Source organism: Centruroides vittatus, unplaced genomic scaffold (genome assembly GCF_030686945.1).
Source record: "Centruroides vittatus isolate TY-2023 unplaced genomic scaffold, ASM3068694v2 contig_3051, whole genome shotgun sequence".
Taxonomy (NCBI): domain Eukaryota; kingdom Metazoa; phylum Arthropoda; class Arachnida; order Scorpiones; family Buthidae; genus Centruroides; species Centruroides vittatus.
Window position 1 is genome coordinate 180,381 of NW_027121959.1, and position 18,812 is coordinate 199,192.

Genomic DNA, 18,812 nt, shown 5'->3' on the forward strand with positions numbered 1-18,812 from the left:
TAAACTATATATATTTTTATTTTTATTTCTGTTAAAAACAGAAAATGAATTCCAATGTTTATGGCAAAACTGTACCCGTATTAAAAAGAATGTTCCGTAAGTTAATTCACATAATTATATTTTTTTATAAATTTAATTAAAATTTACAGAAAAAGGAATTATATTAATTTATTACCTTACTAAATGCATGTTTAGACCATTTCCTAATATGCAGAGACTAGTCAGGCATTGCAAAGAGGTTCATTTAAAAGCTGCTGCTAAATGTATTCTTCCTGATAACAGGAGCAGGTAAATTTTTGAAATTATAAGTATATGAATAAGCAAAAAATTCTCAATAATAGCTGTTTTTTTACTTTAGCTTTTATATTTAAAATTTTATGAATATTTGATTGTTGTTTTATTTAAAATATAATAATTTTGTAGAATATAAGCAAGATTAAAATCATTGAATAAAATCTTCAGATGCATGTAATGTGAATTTGTTGTTTTTTTTTTATTTGACAAAGATTTGTTTGATATTAAATAAGAAAAATTTTAATGATTTTCATAACTTATAAAAGTTGCAACATTACATATAACAGATATTTCATAGTATTGTAAAAATTCATAAAATTCATATATGAAAATAAACTACAAAGCAAAGAATCCAATATAAATCTGTCAAAATACATATTAGATGTAATTATAAAAGTATTTTACAAGAAAAATCAAAAATTAAATATGTATACAATATACAGTGAAAACTGCTTAGGTGACCACCTGCATTTGACAGGCACATGTCAAAACAGGTAAAAATTTCTGGCATGGAATACTTTATACATAGAGTCTTTGTATAAGTTACCCGTATTAAACGATCACCTGTGTAACGCGACACGGGCATCGATTCTTGTCCAAAACAACATACAACAACTGTAATAAGCGACCACTTCCGCAAATATATCTGGTCTAAATTCTAAACTATTGTTCGAACCCATCTCAACAATGTCCCCCCTTCTAATATAATGAATTAGTCTAAACTCTTGTTCGAACCCACCTCGGGCACTTCTCCCACCCTTGAAATTAGGTGCAGATGTTAATGAATTAGTCTAGCAACAAAGGAAATTCGTTTCAGATTGTTCAAAATTGTCTGAAAAACGAAAATGCAAAGTGCTGTCATTAGAAGATCATGTTAAAGTTATCAGAGAAAGTGAAAACACCAAATTTACAACATTTTGGGGAAATGAGGAAAAAAAATTAAAAATTTTGAGTGTGAGCAATTAAAATGACATATCAGTTGTGATTTAAAACTGTTGGCTTTGATAATTTATCAGTGTTAAAGCATGTATATTTCTGGATTTTAGGGGATACAGATCAGATATCAATGATTTTATGACTTATGAGATCTTCATTCTAGACCATCTATATGCAAGATCTTGCACAAAATAACTATATATATAAAAAATGTGTGTGTGTTTTCTTTTAAATTTTATTTAAATTATTTAATAATGGAATGTAAAGATCTAATAAATTCTTTTTCATAATAGGAATTTTGTACCTTCACGTCGCTCTTCTCCTGGTACCTCAGGACCTAATTCAAGTAAGAATATAGCTAATATTCAGCATGTTTATTTAAAATATGTTGTTCATTTTTATTTTACATTTTTAGATGTTTTTATTATTCATTTTTTATTTCAAAAATAAATGCAAGTAAAATAATATACATACATATGTATGTATATTATTTTTAAATTACTAACACATTTTGGCATGTGATATGCATTCTTTTCATTTACTTTTTGCATGGTTTGTTCCCTGTTGCATGTTTTTGCAGATATACCTGCTTATGCACCAGGCATGTTTCCTGGTCATCCTTCAAATTATCATCCTGGAATGCCTTATAATACTCATGTTACCCAATCAAACACTGGAATGACTTTACCTTATGTGTCTCAAGGTAAGATATATACAGAAATAAACTGTATTTGATTGTGTTGAGGTTTTAAATTTTAATATTTAAAGAAAAATGATATTTTTGATGGCTTTAAATATATTAGTTGAAATTATCCTCTGTGAATATATTGTGTGTTGCTTATCAGAAATGTATATATTATTTTAATGCCTTTTTAATATAGGCTATAGCATTCCTTCTCCAAATATTTTTCATATCCCAAATCCTGCTCCCAAATTGCCTTATCCTACACTTTCCCATGTACCTTTCTTCTTTACTGTTGCACCTAATACTGCTAGATCTGCTTCTTTGTATAATAATCCTAAAGGTAGGATTATATTAAAATATAAAAAGAAATCATAATTATTTCATTGTCAAATTATGTCTCTCTGTTTCAAATACTGATATATAAATGATCATCTCAGATTTTATTAATTTAAGCTAATTTCTTGATTTTGAAGGTATTGGAACATGGCATCGAACTCCAGATCCTATATTTATTTCCAGTCCACCAAGGGCGCAAAGATTATTACATTCAACAACCTATATCAAGTAAGCTAAATTATTATTTTAATATAAAATAATAACATATTGTAAACATAGCTGGGAAAGGATAATTTCTTGGCCATGAAAATATATTTTGTTTTGAATATTTGATTCAGATGAAATTGAAAAATTCAAAAAAATTAAGTAGGTAATTAAGAGTAGGTACAGTAAAAGCCTAGAAACTCAACTTTTGATAACTCAATATTCCATAAGACTTATCCTAACATTCAAAAAAAAAAACAAAAAAGAAAATGCATGTGAGGTAATTTCGACCTCTATAACTCTCTAACCCTTTTTTCAAGGTGCCACTGCAAAACACCACAATGCAAATTTCACAAACTCAAAAGTTGCCAATGTATAGCCAGTATATATCAAAATTAAAATTTAATTACAAATAGAAATATTCTTTATTGGTTCATAGTTAGTATACATGAATTTGCACATGTGATATCTTTATGTGAATTCTGTGTTTTAGACTAGCATTGTCATTATGCAGTAAAACTCATCATTTTCAGTAAGTTGTCACCTTAGTCCACATTAAGTTCTACTTTACTAAGTTTTTTTTTTTTTTTTTGAACAGTAGAATTCTACAAAATTTACTTTTTACTGTGTACCTGTACCTGAAATCCTTATCAATATAAACCATTTCAAATGACTTCAATCCATTTTGTAGTTTTGTATGAATTCCTGTTTTCTTCAAATAAATGTCTTTTACAAACAGAATTGCAAAAATGCAAAATGTTAGTAGCAATTTACCTTAAAAATGAATTTTTAACTATTTTAGTAAAAATTAAAATTCAGTTAAATTATTCTTTCTGCATGACAATACAATAGATTTTTAGTTTTTGAAACTCCTCAACTTTCCTCAACTTATATTGTGCTTTTTGTTGCCATGACAATATCAAACAAACTAGGAATACTATATTATATCCATCAGGCTGACCAAGATGATTTTACTAAGAAAAATAACAAATTTTAGATGGAGATTTGTGGACTGTTTAAAATTAATTTGTTTCTTGGTATGATAGCATTATGTTACATTATATTGGAGATATGGTACATGCATTGAGAAAACATTAAAGCACAAATTAATCAAAAAAGGTTTCATCAAGCTGTTAAACTTAGTTTTAAATAATGATTTTAATTTTATATGGGTTTTAGCTAAGTTTATAGAAAAACAAACTGAAAGAACCTTCCTTCCTTTTATCTAGCAAAAGCTATTACTATAATTATATTAACAGTTATAAATTAAATAGTATTTAGACTTTATTTGGTGAATACTTTAAAATTGTAACTATTCTTGTTAATTAAACATTACAGTTATTAATTTTATTTGTATCTCTAATAGCATATTTATTCATTTTAATAGAAAAAATATTTTTATAAATAATTTAATTTAAGTTAAATTTTTTTTAAAATTATTCTTTTAGAACATGTAATACTTAAAATTTAAATATTGATTTTTATTTTGAAATGTTTTTATATTACATTTAATCAGCTAAAAGAAATTGAAAAAGTCTAAATAAACAGAAAAGATGAATTATTATTATTTTTTATTAAAGTTATATTAATTAGTAATTAGTAAAATTGGATTATCATATATGGATTAAAAGAGTTTAGAAAAAAGCAAGTGTTAAATTTGACAGCATAGTTCCATAATGATTCAAATCCACATATTCAAAACAGATCTTTGCTTGTAATTAACAGCCTGAGTTGAAGTTTTTATATATTCTGTCAATGATTCTCTACTGGGACTGCCATAGTTAATTTTAGTAAAACATAAAAGTGGCTCATCACATGTATTTTGTGATATAAAAAAGATGTAGGCTAAATTTCTGGATCTTTACTAATTTATACCAGTTTAAAATACTGTATGTAAGTTAAAATATATTTGTTATATGTTTTGGAACAAAGTAATCAATTACTGATAACAATATATGTGTTTATAATAAGTGGATTCTACTGTGATATTTTTGTGGTATTATAATAAATGGTATTTTTCATCTGCATTGAAATATCTGACAGTGCAATTAATATTAATATAATGAAATTTAAATTTATTATCCATATTAAAGAAATTCAGTGTTAAATAATTAGATAGAAATAATAATACAAATTAAATATATTTTTATTTTACTAAATGAGAAAATTGAATATATTGAAAGTACTGGTATAACAAATAAATATTTTATATTTTTTGAATAGGTATATTGAAGGTTTACAAGCAGAAAATAAGCATATCAGTAATTGGGATGCCCAATTGAAAGCAACTAGAGAAAACACAACTCTGAGTGATGTCAGTCGTCTTCCCATTCACTGGTTAGCCAATGGAGCAGGAAATCATGGAAATGTTGTAAATGCACTGTGGGCATTAAGAGACTTTATGCTGAAAGATGCGTTAAATATTTCCAAAATTTTATAGTTGTTTAAATCATATCTGTTTATTTATATATCAAGCCATCCCTTTGTGACTAATATTTCCATTTCATATTGTTCTCAATATTTGATGGAAAATCAAAAACTTTGCTCTGAAAGAAGCAAATTATTTCACTTTTTAAAAAATCATCTGAAAAAAACTCATTTCATACTTGTATTTTAATGTCAGAATCTCAGTTCCTGTTTCTATACAAAGAATAATTATAAACTGTAGCAGTTGTGTCATATTTCATTTGTTTATCTCCATTTTATATGTACAAGACAAATAAATTGTTGATTTGTATAAATGTTTCAAAAATTTTTGTTTTATAGAGTAAAGATTTGATTATACAAAAATAATATAAACATATTTGTTAAAGATTGTTTGAAAGTTATTTAAGGAAAAAACTTTTTAATTAATAAATACCAAATTCTATTTTTTACATTTTTGAATATTATAATGGATGACAGAATTACTTATACAATAAACCAAGTATAATTTGATAGTCAGTTATATATCTAATATACTTGAGTATTTTTGAGTTAATATTAAATAATTAAAATTAAAGAATTTAGCCTAAATATATCACAGGAAATCTTCATTAATTCAAATATTTTCAAAAATTCAAGCTTGGATAGTTCAAAATTCTATTAGTTTGTAACTGTACTTTTGTCCCATCCAGAAATGTAGAGATTTACATGTAAAGGAATTTGATTAGTTTGAAATATGGCTACTTCGTAATTCAAAGGAAAATTCTGTCAGAACTGTGATAACCATATGTGAGATCGAGGTTGGTAGAACTTTGTCCACTATCCATGATGGCTATATTTGTACTATTAAAGGAGAGACTAGTAGATCATAAAATCTGTCTCCAGTCAGGTCCTGACATTAGCTAGGGTAATCAAAATTCCACATCCTATCTTGCAATTCCTTTAATCTAAATAGATCCAAGTGACTGATCTAATTCTTACTTCATTTGAGAGCTAGTTCGAGTGGTGGAGGGGTTGTGTTTGTACACTTGATGGAAGCTCAGACAAATCCCTTTTATAACTAAACTATTTATTTAATTTCTAGCTTAGAAGCTATATACACAGTGGATATATATTTTAAATGTGTATTCGAAACTAAGATATAACTTGACTATATCAAGGGGAACAATGGATTAACACTTTGCCCTGTCGCTAGAGAGAGAGAGAGCTTACAAAAGTTCATATTACCTGTTAGGATGAATAAAAGCAGCCTTGAGTAAGGATACTGTCCCCTTATATAGAATTATCCCAGCCAATCGGGTTTGTTTCCAATGCAGTCATATTCGGACCAGCTATCAGTTTAGCAGGAACTTCAACATCTGTTGAATCAAAGGAAATGCAAAAGATGTCGAAGTTGATAAAATTCTGTCTTTCTTGCTTTCCCATAGTGTTAAAATAAATTAACATTTCTATTAATTTTTGTATTAAATGTTATATTTATATTATTCCCAATATCCCAGGTTCAGGTTCTCACACATATGTTGACTCATTTATTTAGAATGAAGTACTAGATTGTTGGTTCCATATAATCTGAAATCAAAGACAGTAACATTTATATATATATATATATATATTTATTTATATTTATTTATTTATTTGGCTTACTGGATACAATTGTGATGCATGCAGTAACAAAGAATTTAACATAATATAATAGACATCAGTGAAATGAATTACAATATCTTATCAATACAATAGTTAACTGAAAAACACATTGTATTAATGAATGCAATTGTATACTTTAAAATTTAGAACTTAGAACATTTAAATATGGAACATTAATAAAATATAAATATCTAATTACTGAATCAAAAGGTAGAATGCCTTACCTTAAAAAATGAAAGACATTAAATTAGTATGAACCACAATTAACTAATATAAAATGAAATTAAATAAATTTAGATTATTTTCATTTGTCACTAAAGGTATAATTTTCCTTTTTTTTTTTTTTTATTTATTTGAAAATCTTGTGTCATTTCCATTACTTGCTTGCTTACTGCAAACTCATTTTCAAATTAGTTTACTGAAGGTGTTGATAATATCTTAATGAAATCCATTATCAAAGATAATTTTTTTAATGAAGTTTTGATATTAAGCAATGTTTAATGCTTACAGTCATGACATGATTGCAATGTCATAATAATTAGAGTAGTTCCAAACTTTCATTACATTAACGAAAATACAGGTTTCTTTCATATAACACAGTACTTCTACAACATGGTTTTACAATTGGGGATATCCCCTGTACAACCTGACTTCTGGTTTCACTCTAATATGGTTTTGGAAATTCTTCGTACAAAATTTCACAAACTAAGTTTTGTTATTTGATATTTTTTTTTATATTCAAGTAAGCACGCATCAACTCAAATTTATCCATGGATTTTAGAATATTGAAATTTTCAAATTATTTTGTGCTTTTCATTAGGTTTACTTTAATGAAAACTGATAGGACAAGGAAGAAACAAATTGTACTATTTTTCCTATCAACTGGGTGTTGTCATCATTGCTTTCAGACTTTAGCCCTTAAGACTGTTACTGTGTTTTCTTTTCATTGATTAATCTTTGTATTTAGTAAAGTTCATTTAAACATTTTTAAGTCAGTGTTGTTAAACTTTTTTTAAACTGTAGGTAAGCAATCATTTGTAAAATGACGAACAAAATATGGCAGTATCTTGGTATTCGAACACAAATTCTGGAAAAAAGTCAACTGAACAAATGTGACCCACTAGAACAAATTTTTGATTAATAGCATATTTTTATTTTATTGTCCATAAAAATATTTTATGATAAAAATAAAAAATATGAAACTGTGCTGCTACTTCTGATCAAGATCAACAATAAAGCTGAGATGATGATGATGATATTTGTAAAAAGAAAATGCCATGGTTTAACTAAAATGAATATTAACACACAATACAGTACTTTTAATTGTGATTGTTAATTAATTATTGATTGGAAATAAATTATCAATTGCTTTAATAAACATATTTCTCTTTAGTAATGAAAAAGAATAGTATACTTTTGCTAACTTCTTCAATATAATCTTGAAAATAATAACAAAGGACTAATGTTTTGCATTAGTCCTTTGTTTCATATAGCATGGATTTGCATAACATGACACTATCTTAGAACATAACTACTGTGTTATAGAAGGGATACCCATACTTAATATTTAATACAGTCACTCCTCAATGAGAACTTGGACTTATGGCCAGCTTTCCAGTGCAGGGAATCCCCTTTCTCAATCTTTCTCCTCCTTTCTTAGTCTTAGTCTGATTCCCAATCAGTTAGTATCCACTACAAGAAGCATTTTCACTCTCTAAGACTACATTTCATTTATAAATTTGTACTTTATTGTACACACTTAGTACATGATGCAGATGAAAGGGAAGAGCATAATTTCACCTGAAGAAAGAAGACTATCAATCTTGAGATGAAAATGACTATTATAAATGACTGTGAAGCTGGTAAGAAACCTAAAGCCCATAACATGTGACTTTGAGCTGGCACATTTGACCATTATCAATGATCTTGATAGATGAAGATAGTGTGAAATGGGCAGTGAAAATATCAATATTAAAGATATAATAACTAGACAGCAAAGGCCTCATTTATGAAATTGAGAAATTACTGGCGATCTGGTTTGACGACTAGATACAAAAACAAATGCTGATGAAGCTTTTAATAATTCAAGCCAAGGCATGTAGTATCTTTCAGATTTTGAAGGCACACAAAGATTAATAATTGACAGAAACATTTACAGCAAGCCATGGATGGTTTAAACACTTTCATTGGTGATTCAAAACCTGCATAATTGGAGAATCAGAAATAAGCAGCAAGTGCATATGTAGAAGTAGTAGAAGAATTTGTTGATCACTTTGATTAAATTATAAAGAAAGATTGTTACTGCCAAACAAATCTTGAATGTGAGTGAAACCAGACTTTTTTGAAAAGAAATGTCACACAAAGAAGCTAAAACAATGCCCGGTTTCAAGGTTTAAGTGCTCACTTGTTTTTTATGAATAAACTTAAATTTTTTTGGCTCATTATTATTATAATTTTTTCTGACTATTTTTATATTCTGTAATATTTAAGAGATTGCAAATAAAAATGACTAAGCTTCTCGTTTATCAACCAATTTGCTTAACAATATAGTCTGAGAAACAGAACTTGGTCATTAAGTGAGGAGTGCCTGTATTAAAATAAAATACTATGTTAAATTGAAATACTATTATACAGTATAAAATGAAATTTTGTCATATTTTCAAATTATGTTAACCATGCAATTTGAGTTCTGTGTAAATCGAAGGTAAGGTATGTATGATGGTAGAATTGGCTATAATTTGAATATATTTCTCAACAGTTATTCCTTTATCATTTATGCTTTGAAAATTTAAATGTAAGTGATAAATAAATCATTTTCCATCATTTGAATTGGATTTTATAAGTCAGTTTTAAGTTCAAAATTTCAATCATATTTTATAAATTAATATCTGATCTTTCTAAAAGAAAACATATAAAAGTTTTGTTTCTTTTATAATATTCTAAAATTATCTGAATTTTAAAATACTACAAAAGAAAACAAAACAACTTTTTAATGATAATTTAAAACTATCATTTACTTTTTGTGAATTTAAAGTTCATTTTTTAAAAGTATTAATACCTTGCACATCTATTTACACAATTTAAATTTAAAGTTCTAGCCTGTTCCAGTAACAATTTTTTTTATTTATCAAATGTTTTTGGCTATCTTAATAGTCATCCTCAGGATTGAACCTATGTGTAATAGAATTCTTTTAAATTTAAATTTTAATGTTCTTAACTGTGTTCTAAATATGAATTGATGACAAATAACTAAAACAACATAAAATAAAATAAATAAAATATTTTAAAAAAATAATAATAATAAAGAAACCATAAAATACAATGATTATAAACCACCCCAAAATCTGTTGAATATATAAAATAATAGTGTGTAGTTTTGACCTCATCTTGGTTTATAACATACTTCCATGCTATGGATAAGCAAGTGGTATCCTTATGATTAATACATGAATTCTTAGTACTACATTTGTACTGTAGTTATTTTTACTAGAGTTTATCCTGTGTGTTGGTCCTTGATGGTTTTTAGGAGTTTTGCTTCCATGAAGTATGATTCATTCTCAGGAACTTCTGCCATAGTAGCCAGTGTTGTGGTACTTTTCCCTTTATGTACATCATATTGATGTTCCTTGAGCCTCGTAGGAAGGTTTCAGGATGTGTACCCTATATATTTGTTGATTTTGTTTTCTAGACCTAGCGTAAAGGGTATTTCATACACTCCTGGGTAGTGGTAGGATCGATTGGGCTTTGTCATTACGCAATAAGCCATAAATTGTATTGTTGTGCTTATGCGGTATGTTAGTTGATTGTTGTCCCCATGTAATAGCCTTTCTGAAGATATTACCTTGCAACTTGTATGTTACCAGTGAAGTCATGGATGGAGGGAGTTTATCATTTTTGGGGTCTTCTGTGGTTGTGTGTATTAACTAAGGCATTATTTACACAATGCTGATTAAGAATCCAGAAAATGGTTTTAGAATGACACCTTTTAACTTGGTTATTGAATTTTATCTTGAGGAAACTGTGTTTTACGTTTTCTTTCTTGCATAGACACAATGCAGTGACAGGTGTGTGAGATCTGTATACGGAAACAACTCTAGTCACTATGCAAGGGAACTCCCAGATAACATGTTGGTAGATGAATTTCAGATTCATGCTGTTGGACTACTCGTATTCTGTCTAAACTTTTTCGAGCAAGGTTTGGTCCATTTTTTAATAGTATACAAGCTCTTAACACCAACACTCAGGAGGTAACAACCCCCAACAAATGCTGTGCTGTTTGTACACATGTATTTGTAACACGTACAGACAATTTTAAGTTGGCTGAAGAGGGGCATCGGCCCGAAACGCACAATGTAAAAAGCGTTCCAACTGAATAAAGGATGAAAATTTGCCCAGTGTTTTAAATCAACTGTCACTGCATTGTGTCTACGCAAGAAAGAAAAAAAAATTGGTTATTGAACTTTTATGTTATCTGTGCTTGTTATGAAATTATAGCATAAACAATCTTGGTTTTCAACATCTACAAAAAGGTTCATCTGGTTCTCCATGCAAGACTTTTTATGAAACTGTATTAACAAAATGAATATATCTTTAGTATTTTTGATTTCCAGCTAATTTTTTTACAAAATAAATTACTATGTTAGGCTATTTTTGTGAAGTTTATGACTACAGTGACCAAACATCCTCTTTCTCCTGAATATGTCCTACACTTTAGTTTTTGTCTAGTGTCCAGAAGTAAATTTCAAGTACTGTAATTGCAAAAGCCCTACGTTTCAAGAATTTTGAAACTTTTTGGAGATAAATATTTAAATAATTAAAGTTTACAATAAATTCATTGATTTATGCTGTAAATTACATCAGTATTTGCTGGAAACCTAGTTTTATATACCAAGAAAAAAAATATCTTTCATTTTCTCGTAATATCCTAAATTTCGGAGCAATGTTCTTTTTACTCATGGCTATCTGGTCATCCTACTTATGGCATAAAATTTTAATTTGGAATTTTTTTAGCTATAAAACTACTTAACCTGTTCTTACATTCAGTGGTATCATTTTGGACTTCACCTTCAGTTTGAGATCTAATGAGAAATATGGCTCTAAAGGATTTATTATTCATTTTAAGAAAAATAATTATTAAAGTTTTAAATACTTAAATGTGATACTTTCTGTAATAATATAATGATTATTAAAGATTAAAAAAATATAAAAAATTAATGTGTAGAGACCATTCTAATTTATAGTATTTTAAGAAAAGATTTCCACCTGATATTAGGATTATCTTACATGAAGAACAAAAGGAAATTATCTTTCAAAGATAAAACTGAGTAGATTAAAAATTATTCAAATAAATAAATATATATATATGTTATGGACAAAAGTGATTAATACGGGCATTATGAATAATGACCAACAAAATCGGGCATTGTAATAAATTTCAACAATTTATCAAATTGACCGGTCATTATGAATACTGCTGCCACCTAGTCGGGCAAAGTGATGATAACACGTTGAGGAGTGATCATCCGACATACGCTAGCCAATCAGAACTTACATCTTAGTTGCGCATGCGTATTGCATTTAGTACCGAATTTTAAATTTACGTAACCAGTAGTTAATCTTTTTTCTTTGACAAAAGTAACGATTATGGAGGAATCATTAAGTGACACGAACAACCAATTAAACGAGTTAATAGCAGAAAAAGGTGAAAACAATTAAATTTTTACAAAATCAGCATATTTGTTAATGATAGAAAAGGTGAGAGTCAAAAATGGAAGTTACTTCTAACTTACTGGAAGAATATCAGTTAATAGTACTTTGAAATAATTCACAAAAAATAAATATTTCTAAATGAAATAAGTGGAGTTTTTTTTAAGCAAATTTAAAATTTGGTACTAAACACGATACACACACGCAACCGAGTGCCGATTGGCTAGCATATGTCAGATGATCACTCCTCAACGTATTATTATCACTTTGCCCGACTAGGTAGTAACAGTATTCATAATGACCGGTCAATTTGGTAAATGAATGAATATTTATCACACTGCCCGCACTTTTTGGTCATTATTCATAATGCCCGATTAATCACTTTGTCCATAACATATATATATATTTATGTGTTGTTTTATTTAAAAATAGATGATTTTTATACTAAATAATAATCTAACATGCCACATAGTTATGAAATTTTTAAACACAGAGACATTCATGAAACAGAACATAACTACAGTACAGTAAACTTTTCTGTAGCTATGCCTTGGTTGCACTGTGTACTGATATTAATGGAGTAGTCTACACACCACCAAAGTAATAATAATAATAAATAGATTTTAATTTCATATTTATAAAATTGTAAAAGATTTTCTACAAATATTTTCTGAAAATGTTTAAAGTTTATAACTTTGAATATATTAAGGTCATTTATTTGAGAGCCTTGGTATGTACCCTATTATTTTTATGTTCCAAAAATAGCTATGTAAAAATTGATACTGTCCATATGAAAAAGTAGAAGATTGATTCCGGATCTTAAAAACAGTAAAAATAATTTCAATCCAAAGGAGGAATAATTAACTTATCAGCTAAATTTATATAATTCACACACACTTTTTTCTTTGACTTTTTTAATTAAATACCAGAATACTTCTAGCTATTAACACCAAATGGCGCACACAAACTATTCAATGCTGAAAAAAATTGGAAGAAATGCAATCATACAAACAAATTGTAAAACTTTGAATTAAATTTTTTCTGACTGCTTCATTCAGATACAGTTGAAATGAAAGACTGATTGTTGCTACACATTTTTTTAAAAATCCTAAAAATACAGCAAAATCTTAAAATTTATTTGAGCTTGTATAGAAACCCTAAATGTAAATTCTAAATATATTTCTATTTTTAAAACGATAAATGTATTGTGACCTGTTAGATCAAAACAAAGCATGTAAAAAACATAATTGGGTGCATTTGAATCTTTACAATTACAGTATTACTATTTTTTATTTTCAACTGTAGTATTTTATCTTTGACATTAAGTTTAAGTCTAGTCCAGAGTCTAGTTTAAGTCTGGTGTTTTCATGAACAATTATATATGCAATAAGCTTTTGCATCCTTTGTTAATAGTGGCCAATGTTATCACATATCAGATATAATAAAGGAATTGAACCTGACCATATGATGAAGGTTTGTACAATAAATCAGATCAAATGTAAGTCAGTATGCAAAATGGGAAGTGTACCTATCATCAGAAGGAACAATTCATGAAGCACTCAGGCTTTCTCTTGAATGGCTTCATTTTATTGCATAAAAGGTAAGTTGATTGATATATATACTGTATATACATTATTCTTGGAAATTCTGGTTGCTTTATGAAAATTATGTTACTTATAATGATAAAATTTTATGTCAAGTTCCCTTCCGTTTATTTAATCACAGAATATGGCGCACACAATGTTTAATACTAAAATTATTTTAGTTTTACTTATATGACTGTATATTTTTATTTTTGACAAGTGTGTTTTATACTCATAGTTGTAGTTCAGTAACTGTGCTTATCATTAAAGTATCTATAATAAGTTTTAACATTTGGTATTAATACAAAACTTTATCATTATTTAAGTAATATATATTAATGATAAGTGCGATTAATTTGTTTACCAGCAAAATCAAATTGATTACAAATTTTTAAGCATGTGATTTTTTTTTTTTTTTCAATTGATTAAAGCTATATGAAACTGTTTCAGTTATCACATACATTTCATACAAAGTGAACAATATAAAAATATGTGTATTTTAAATATTACCATAGTTTTATAGTGCGAAGAAACTTGCTTATACAGTAATTTATTTATTTTTTTAAAGGCATGAATAGAAAATCGCGGAAAAAATTCAAATGTAAAAATAGGCGAAGAATATATTTGTCTGAAATGATATATGCTAATTTATTATTAATATATAATGGTTTATAAATGGATAACAAGTAAGACCGAACTTAGCATAGTTTACGTGTTACGTTGGGTCTTGTTTGCTATCCAAAAAAATCAGATAGAACTAACATTTTGGCAAGTGCCCCTGAAATAAATGCAGTGTCATAGGATATTTTATTTAATATTTTTAAGTATTCTTAAATGTTTACTTTAGACCTATATAAATTTATTTTTATTTTTATGTAGATAGTGGCCAACAAGTAAATCCTTGCTACTAGTCCAGGAAAATTTCCACTTGTAAACATTGTGTAACTAGTAACAGATATATGAAATAATCATTTGTTTAGATTTACCAACAAATGCTTTAAGAATGATGGTACACATCCTGAATAATCGATGCACCAGTCTTTACAAATACTATTCTAATGATACGCCACTTGGTTTAAATTCGTGGAATTTGTTATTGTCTATTTAGTAATTAAATCTACAGTATTTTAAATATCGATATGATTTAAACATAAGTTGGTATCGTAAACAAATACTGTATATAACTTTTACAATAATAAAGTGATATGTATATAACGTGCTTGAAATCAATGTTTTCGTTAGTCTACTTGTCTAACCAGATAGGAACAGCCAGAAGGAGAAGGCCAATACATCTAGATCAACCCATCCGTGGAAATCATCTCGGACAGACTACCATGGCAGATGATAATGCAATACGTCTGACATAATTTTTGTCTGTTTTATGTACAGCTTTAATTGTTAAGGATGCCATTGTTTGGGAACGTGGCTGGATAGCAAAAATTTGGAAAACAGTTTTGATAAGACAACAGTTGCAATGGGTTTTAATTTTTTATAGAAAGTTGCAGGGATTTTATCTGGAGTAAAATTAGAAAGTTTCAAAGTGTCTATTGCTTCTTTAATTTCAGAAAGAGAAAAATAATGACGGTAGGTAAAGGTATGTAAGGAGAGTGGAATGAAGTTTGATTATCATCGTTCATTTTTTTCTAGTTCATGTAAACTGTTGTATAATATATCGTATGATTTTTGTGTCAACAAAATTTCAGTGTTCCTGACAATATATTTTAATCATTGCAATATTTTTTATTTACTTCTAAAATCGAAATCGATAATACATTTTTAATCTTAGAAATGCACATGATTCTTACGATAATAGAGAATTACAATGCATTTTATTATCAGAATCTTTACAAAGATATTACCCGACATTTTTTTTCATTGTACAGAGCTATACACATAAAAAATGTTAAAATTCTTATACAAATTATAGTTTTATCATTTGTAATTTAAAATGTTAATAAAAATATTTCAAAACCTTCACATATTCTTTGTACTTGATTTTAGCTTAATCGTATCACACAGGATTAATTTACATCGAATCAATAATTAACGATTTTTATTAACTTCAAACTCGAAACGGATCTTCAACAAATAATCGAACACTACTTTAATGAAAGGTTTTTTAGGAGCTGGCGGAGTTGTTGTTGTAGGTTCAATTGTTGTTGTAGGTTCAATTGTTGTTGTAGGTTCAGGTGTCGTCGATGGTGTTGTTGGTGCCTTCGATGTTGTTGTCTGGTGTCATCGATGATGGTGTTGTTGTATAGATGATAATGTTGTATGTCTTGCTTCTTTTTTTAGAGTTTTAGGAGGACTAGAACTTAAAACAGCAAGATCCTCATTTGAAACAGCCATGGGTGAACCGGTAGCATATTCGAAAGTTCCACTTTTCAGAAAAAATTTCCAAAAATTACGTGCGGATTCAATAGCTTTACGTTTCAGTAGTTGATCTTTTATTGAAGCACATTCTATTGTTGCAACTACATAAAATATAACGAAATATATATATAATGAGCACCCCTGTAAAGATTGTCATTGCCAATTAATAAACCCCAAAATATTTGAGTTTAGTACATACCTAATATAATTAGAAGAATAAACGACTTCATTTTGTAGACGAAAGAAAAGGCTCTTTTAACATCGAACTTCTCTCAGCTGAATGGATTGCTTATAAGTGACAGTCGTTGATTTATATACTAGAGGAATTTGAACTGTAGATAGATGATGCGATAAATGAGTATTTATGTAGAAGAATAGAAAAAAAATTATTTATCTAATAATAGATAATAGAAACTCATTAAACTGTTTTATTTTTTCCTTTTTTGAATTGGATTCACTCGTGGGGATATTTTAAAATGAAACTTTGTATTCGTCTCTATCAACAATTCTTCATATTTGAATTATTTTTTTCTAATATTTTGTGTTGCTTTGTTGTTGTTATTTGAAAAGTAGTTTTTGTTAAGCATCATAAAAATGATATTGCTGAAGTATGTGATATGCAAGAAATTCATTATTTAAAATAAAGTGTAGGTTGTATTTAAGTGCGAATTGCCTTCTCTTTTGCAATATGTCATGTGAACAATAGTTATTTATCTAGAATCAGATTACATCAATATTTATATCTGTATCCGAAATCTTTCTCATGAAAAACTCTGCTAGAGCAGGACTTCTTAAACTTCTATTTTCCACCCCTTTTTGCTCGCGAACATTTTACGAGACCTTGGGTATATATATATATATATACGCAGTACATAGGCACAAAATAAATTAACTGGTAATAAATCAAAGAAATTTAATTCCAAACCATTCTTTGTTATACTGATAATTTTACCACTTATTACCATTTATTAAGACAAAGGCAAATTTACATACTAATGAGAGGATGTGCTTGTTTATATTTGCATAGAGTTAAATCTTGGCTGCATATTTGATACTGCAGGACATCTTCAACGTTTTTCAGAGACGATCGATATTTTAATTTTGTAATAGTCGATGGTGAAAACGAAAAAGAATATAACAAATATATCAAGAAGCATAATGAATAGATTGTATAATAATGGAAATTTAAATCTTCTAGTTTTCCTTTGTATGGTTTCTTTTGAATAATTTTTACCTTTCCGATTGTTATATATAACAGACGGAAAGTATGGCAATCGGTCAAAAAATGACCCCACAAAACTTTTACATTTTTGGAATCGGAAACCTTGAGACATCGGGAAATGCAAAAGTAAAAAAAAAAAACTGAGTTTTTTCCATATGTATGGATGTCAGTGAGTGGGAGCACGATTTTGTTCACCCAATTTGGAGCTTAATAACTCTTGTGCTTTTTGTCGAAAATTTCTAAAATTTTGCAAAGGTTTGTGTATTAAGGAGATTGATACTTTTAAATTTTGGTGGGTAAATGTTGAGAAGATGGAGAGATAGAGGGGGCCATGTGTCATATCTCTTATGGAGTCGAACGCAATAATTTTATTCGTTATTGGTTTTTACAATTTTTTACAAAACTCATTCCCACCCACAAATTTAAGCTTTTTGCCATTTAATTATATTAATCATTTTTAAATAAAATATAACGGATGGTATCATATGCAGTTTTAAATGTCGCCAGGGAAAGTTACGTAACTCGTTGCTAGATTTGTTTTTAAATCTTGAGATTGTCGAGAATCCAAAAGTTTAGAAAAAACACACTCCCTAGTCATAATATACAACCCAAAAATGTACGAATTTTATACTTAGCCTACATGCTGAGTAATGCAACAAGAAAATTTGTATTTTCGATAATTAAACTATTATGTTTCTGTAAGAGCACAAAACTTTGCTGGTCCTTTCGATGCTTGTTTAGTTATGGCAACGCAAACACTTGGGCGATCTGCCTAGGGGGATGCCTTCCGGGAGGTCTTTTAAGGGTAACTGGCCCCTATTTAGGCGTTACAGAGTGGAGAAAACCCGGAAAACTTCATGTGACCTGCCCGTCCTGGCGAGGCGCAATACCACGATAGAACTCCCAATGTTCAGGGAACAGAACCACTTGGCCACTAGTGGGCCGCCATATTTAGAGCAGATCGCTACTCTTTTCGGTCAGTACAGAAAGAAGAGAGTGCAGTTTAGTTACTCTCAGCGACTGGAATAAAGAGTAGAGTCTAGTGTTTATTCCAGTCGCTGCTCTACTCTGACCAATAAAACAGGAAGAAGCATGCGGAACATTTTCGACTACGCTAGAGAAGCCAGCTGAATTCAGCATAAAAAGCACCGTGCAAGCAAACTTAGAATTTTTAGTGTTGATTGTTAATCCATGTTTGCGAAGACAATGCATTAAAACATAAAAGTGTTGTGCTATCTCAAAAAGGCGGAGAATTTCTAGCTTAGACTGACGGGCTGAAGACCGCTTCCAAAGGAAGAGAATTGGCAACTATAAAATTAGGTTTTATTTATGAATTGTTTATTATTTGTTTTAATTTACAATATTTGATATTAAATATAGTCTATATAATTTTGAGACGGTTTCT

The 18,812-nt window shown here is 28.4% G+C and overlaps 1 protein-coding gene and 1 long non-coding RNA gene across 10 annotated transcripts in view; one reads left to right on the forward strand and one right to left on the reverse strand.

Moving 5' to 3' along the window:
- The window catches only part of polybromo (protein), a 137,016-nt gene extending 131,820 nt beyond the window's left edge, over window positions 1-5,196 (forward strand). For 7 of the 9 annotated variants that reach the window (XM_067267525.1, XM_067267527.1, XM_067267523.1 and 4 more), the window contains 7 exons: window positions 42-96; window positions 196-288; window positions 1,524-1,576; window positions 1,811-1,933; window positions 2,112-2,255; window positions 2,389-2,479; window positions 4,679-5,196. In XM_067267525.1, coding sequence (XP_067123626.1) covers window positions 42-96; window positions 196-288; window positions 1,524-1,576; window positions 1,811-1,933; window positions 2,112-2,255; window positions 2,389-2,479; window positions 4,679-4,895 — 776 coding nt within the window. In that variant the 3' untranslated portion in view covers window positions 4,896-5,196. The remainder of the gene's footprint in view (window positions 1-41; window positions 97-195; window positions 289-1,523; window positions 1,577-1,810; window positions 1,934-2,111; window positions 2,256-2,388; window positions 2,480-4,678) is intronic. The other 2 variants (XM_067267529.1, XM_067267530.1) reach the window with 2 other exon arrangements.
- A 10,159-nt stretch (window positions 5,197-15,355) lies between these two features.
- LOC136972884 (uncharacterized) lies at window positions 15,356-16,516 on the reverse strand. The gene is made up of 2 exons (XR_010880405.1): window positions 16,385-16,516; window positions 15,356-16,286 (listed from the first exon to the last, which is right to left on the reverse strand). It is a non-coding gene; the product is annotated as an uncharacterized lncRNA (long non-coding RNA).
- Window positions 16,517-18,812: the final 2,296 nt, after the last annotated feature.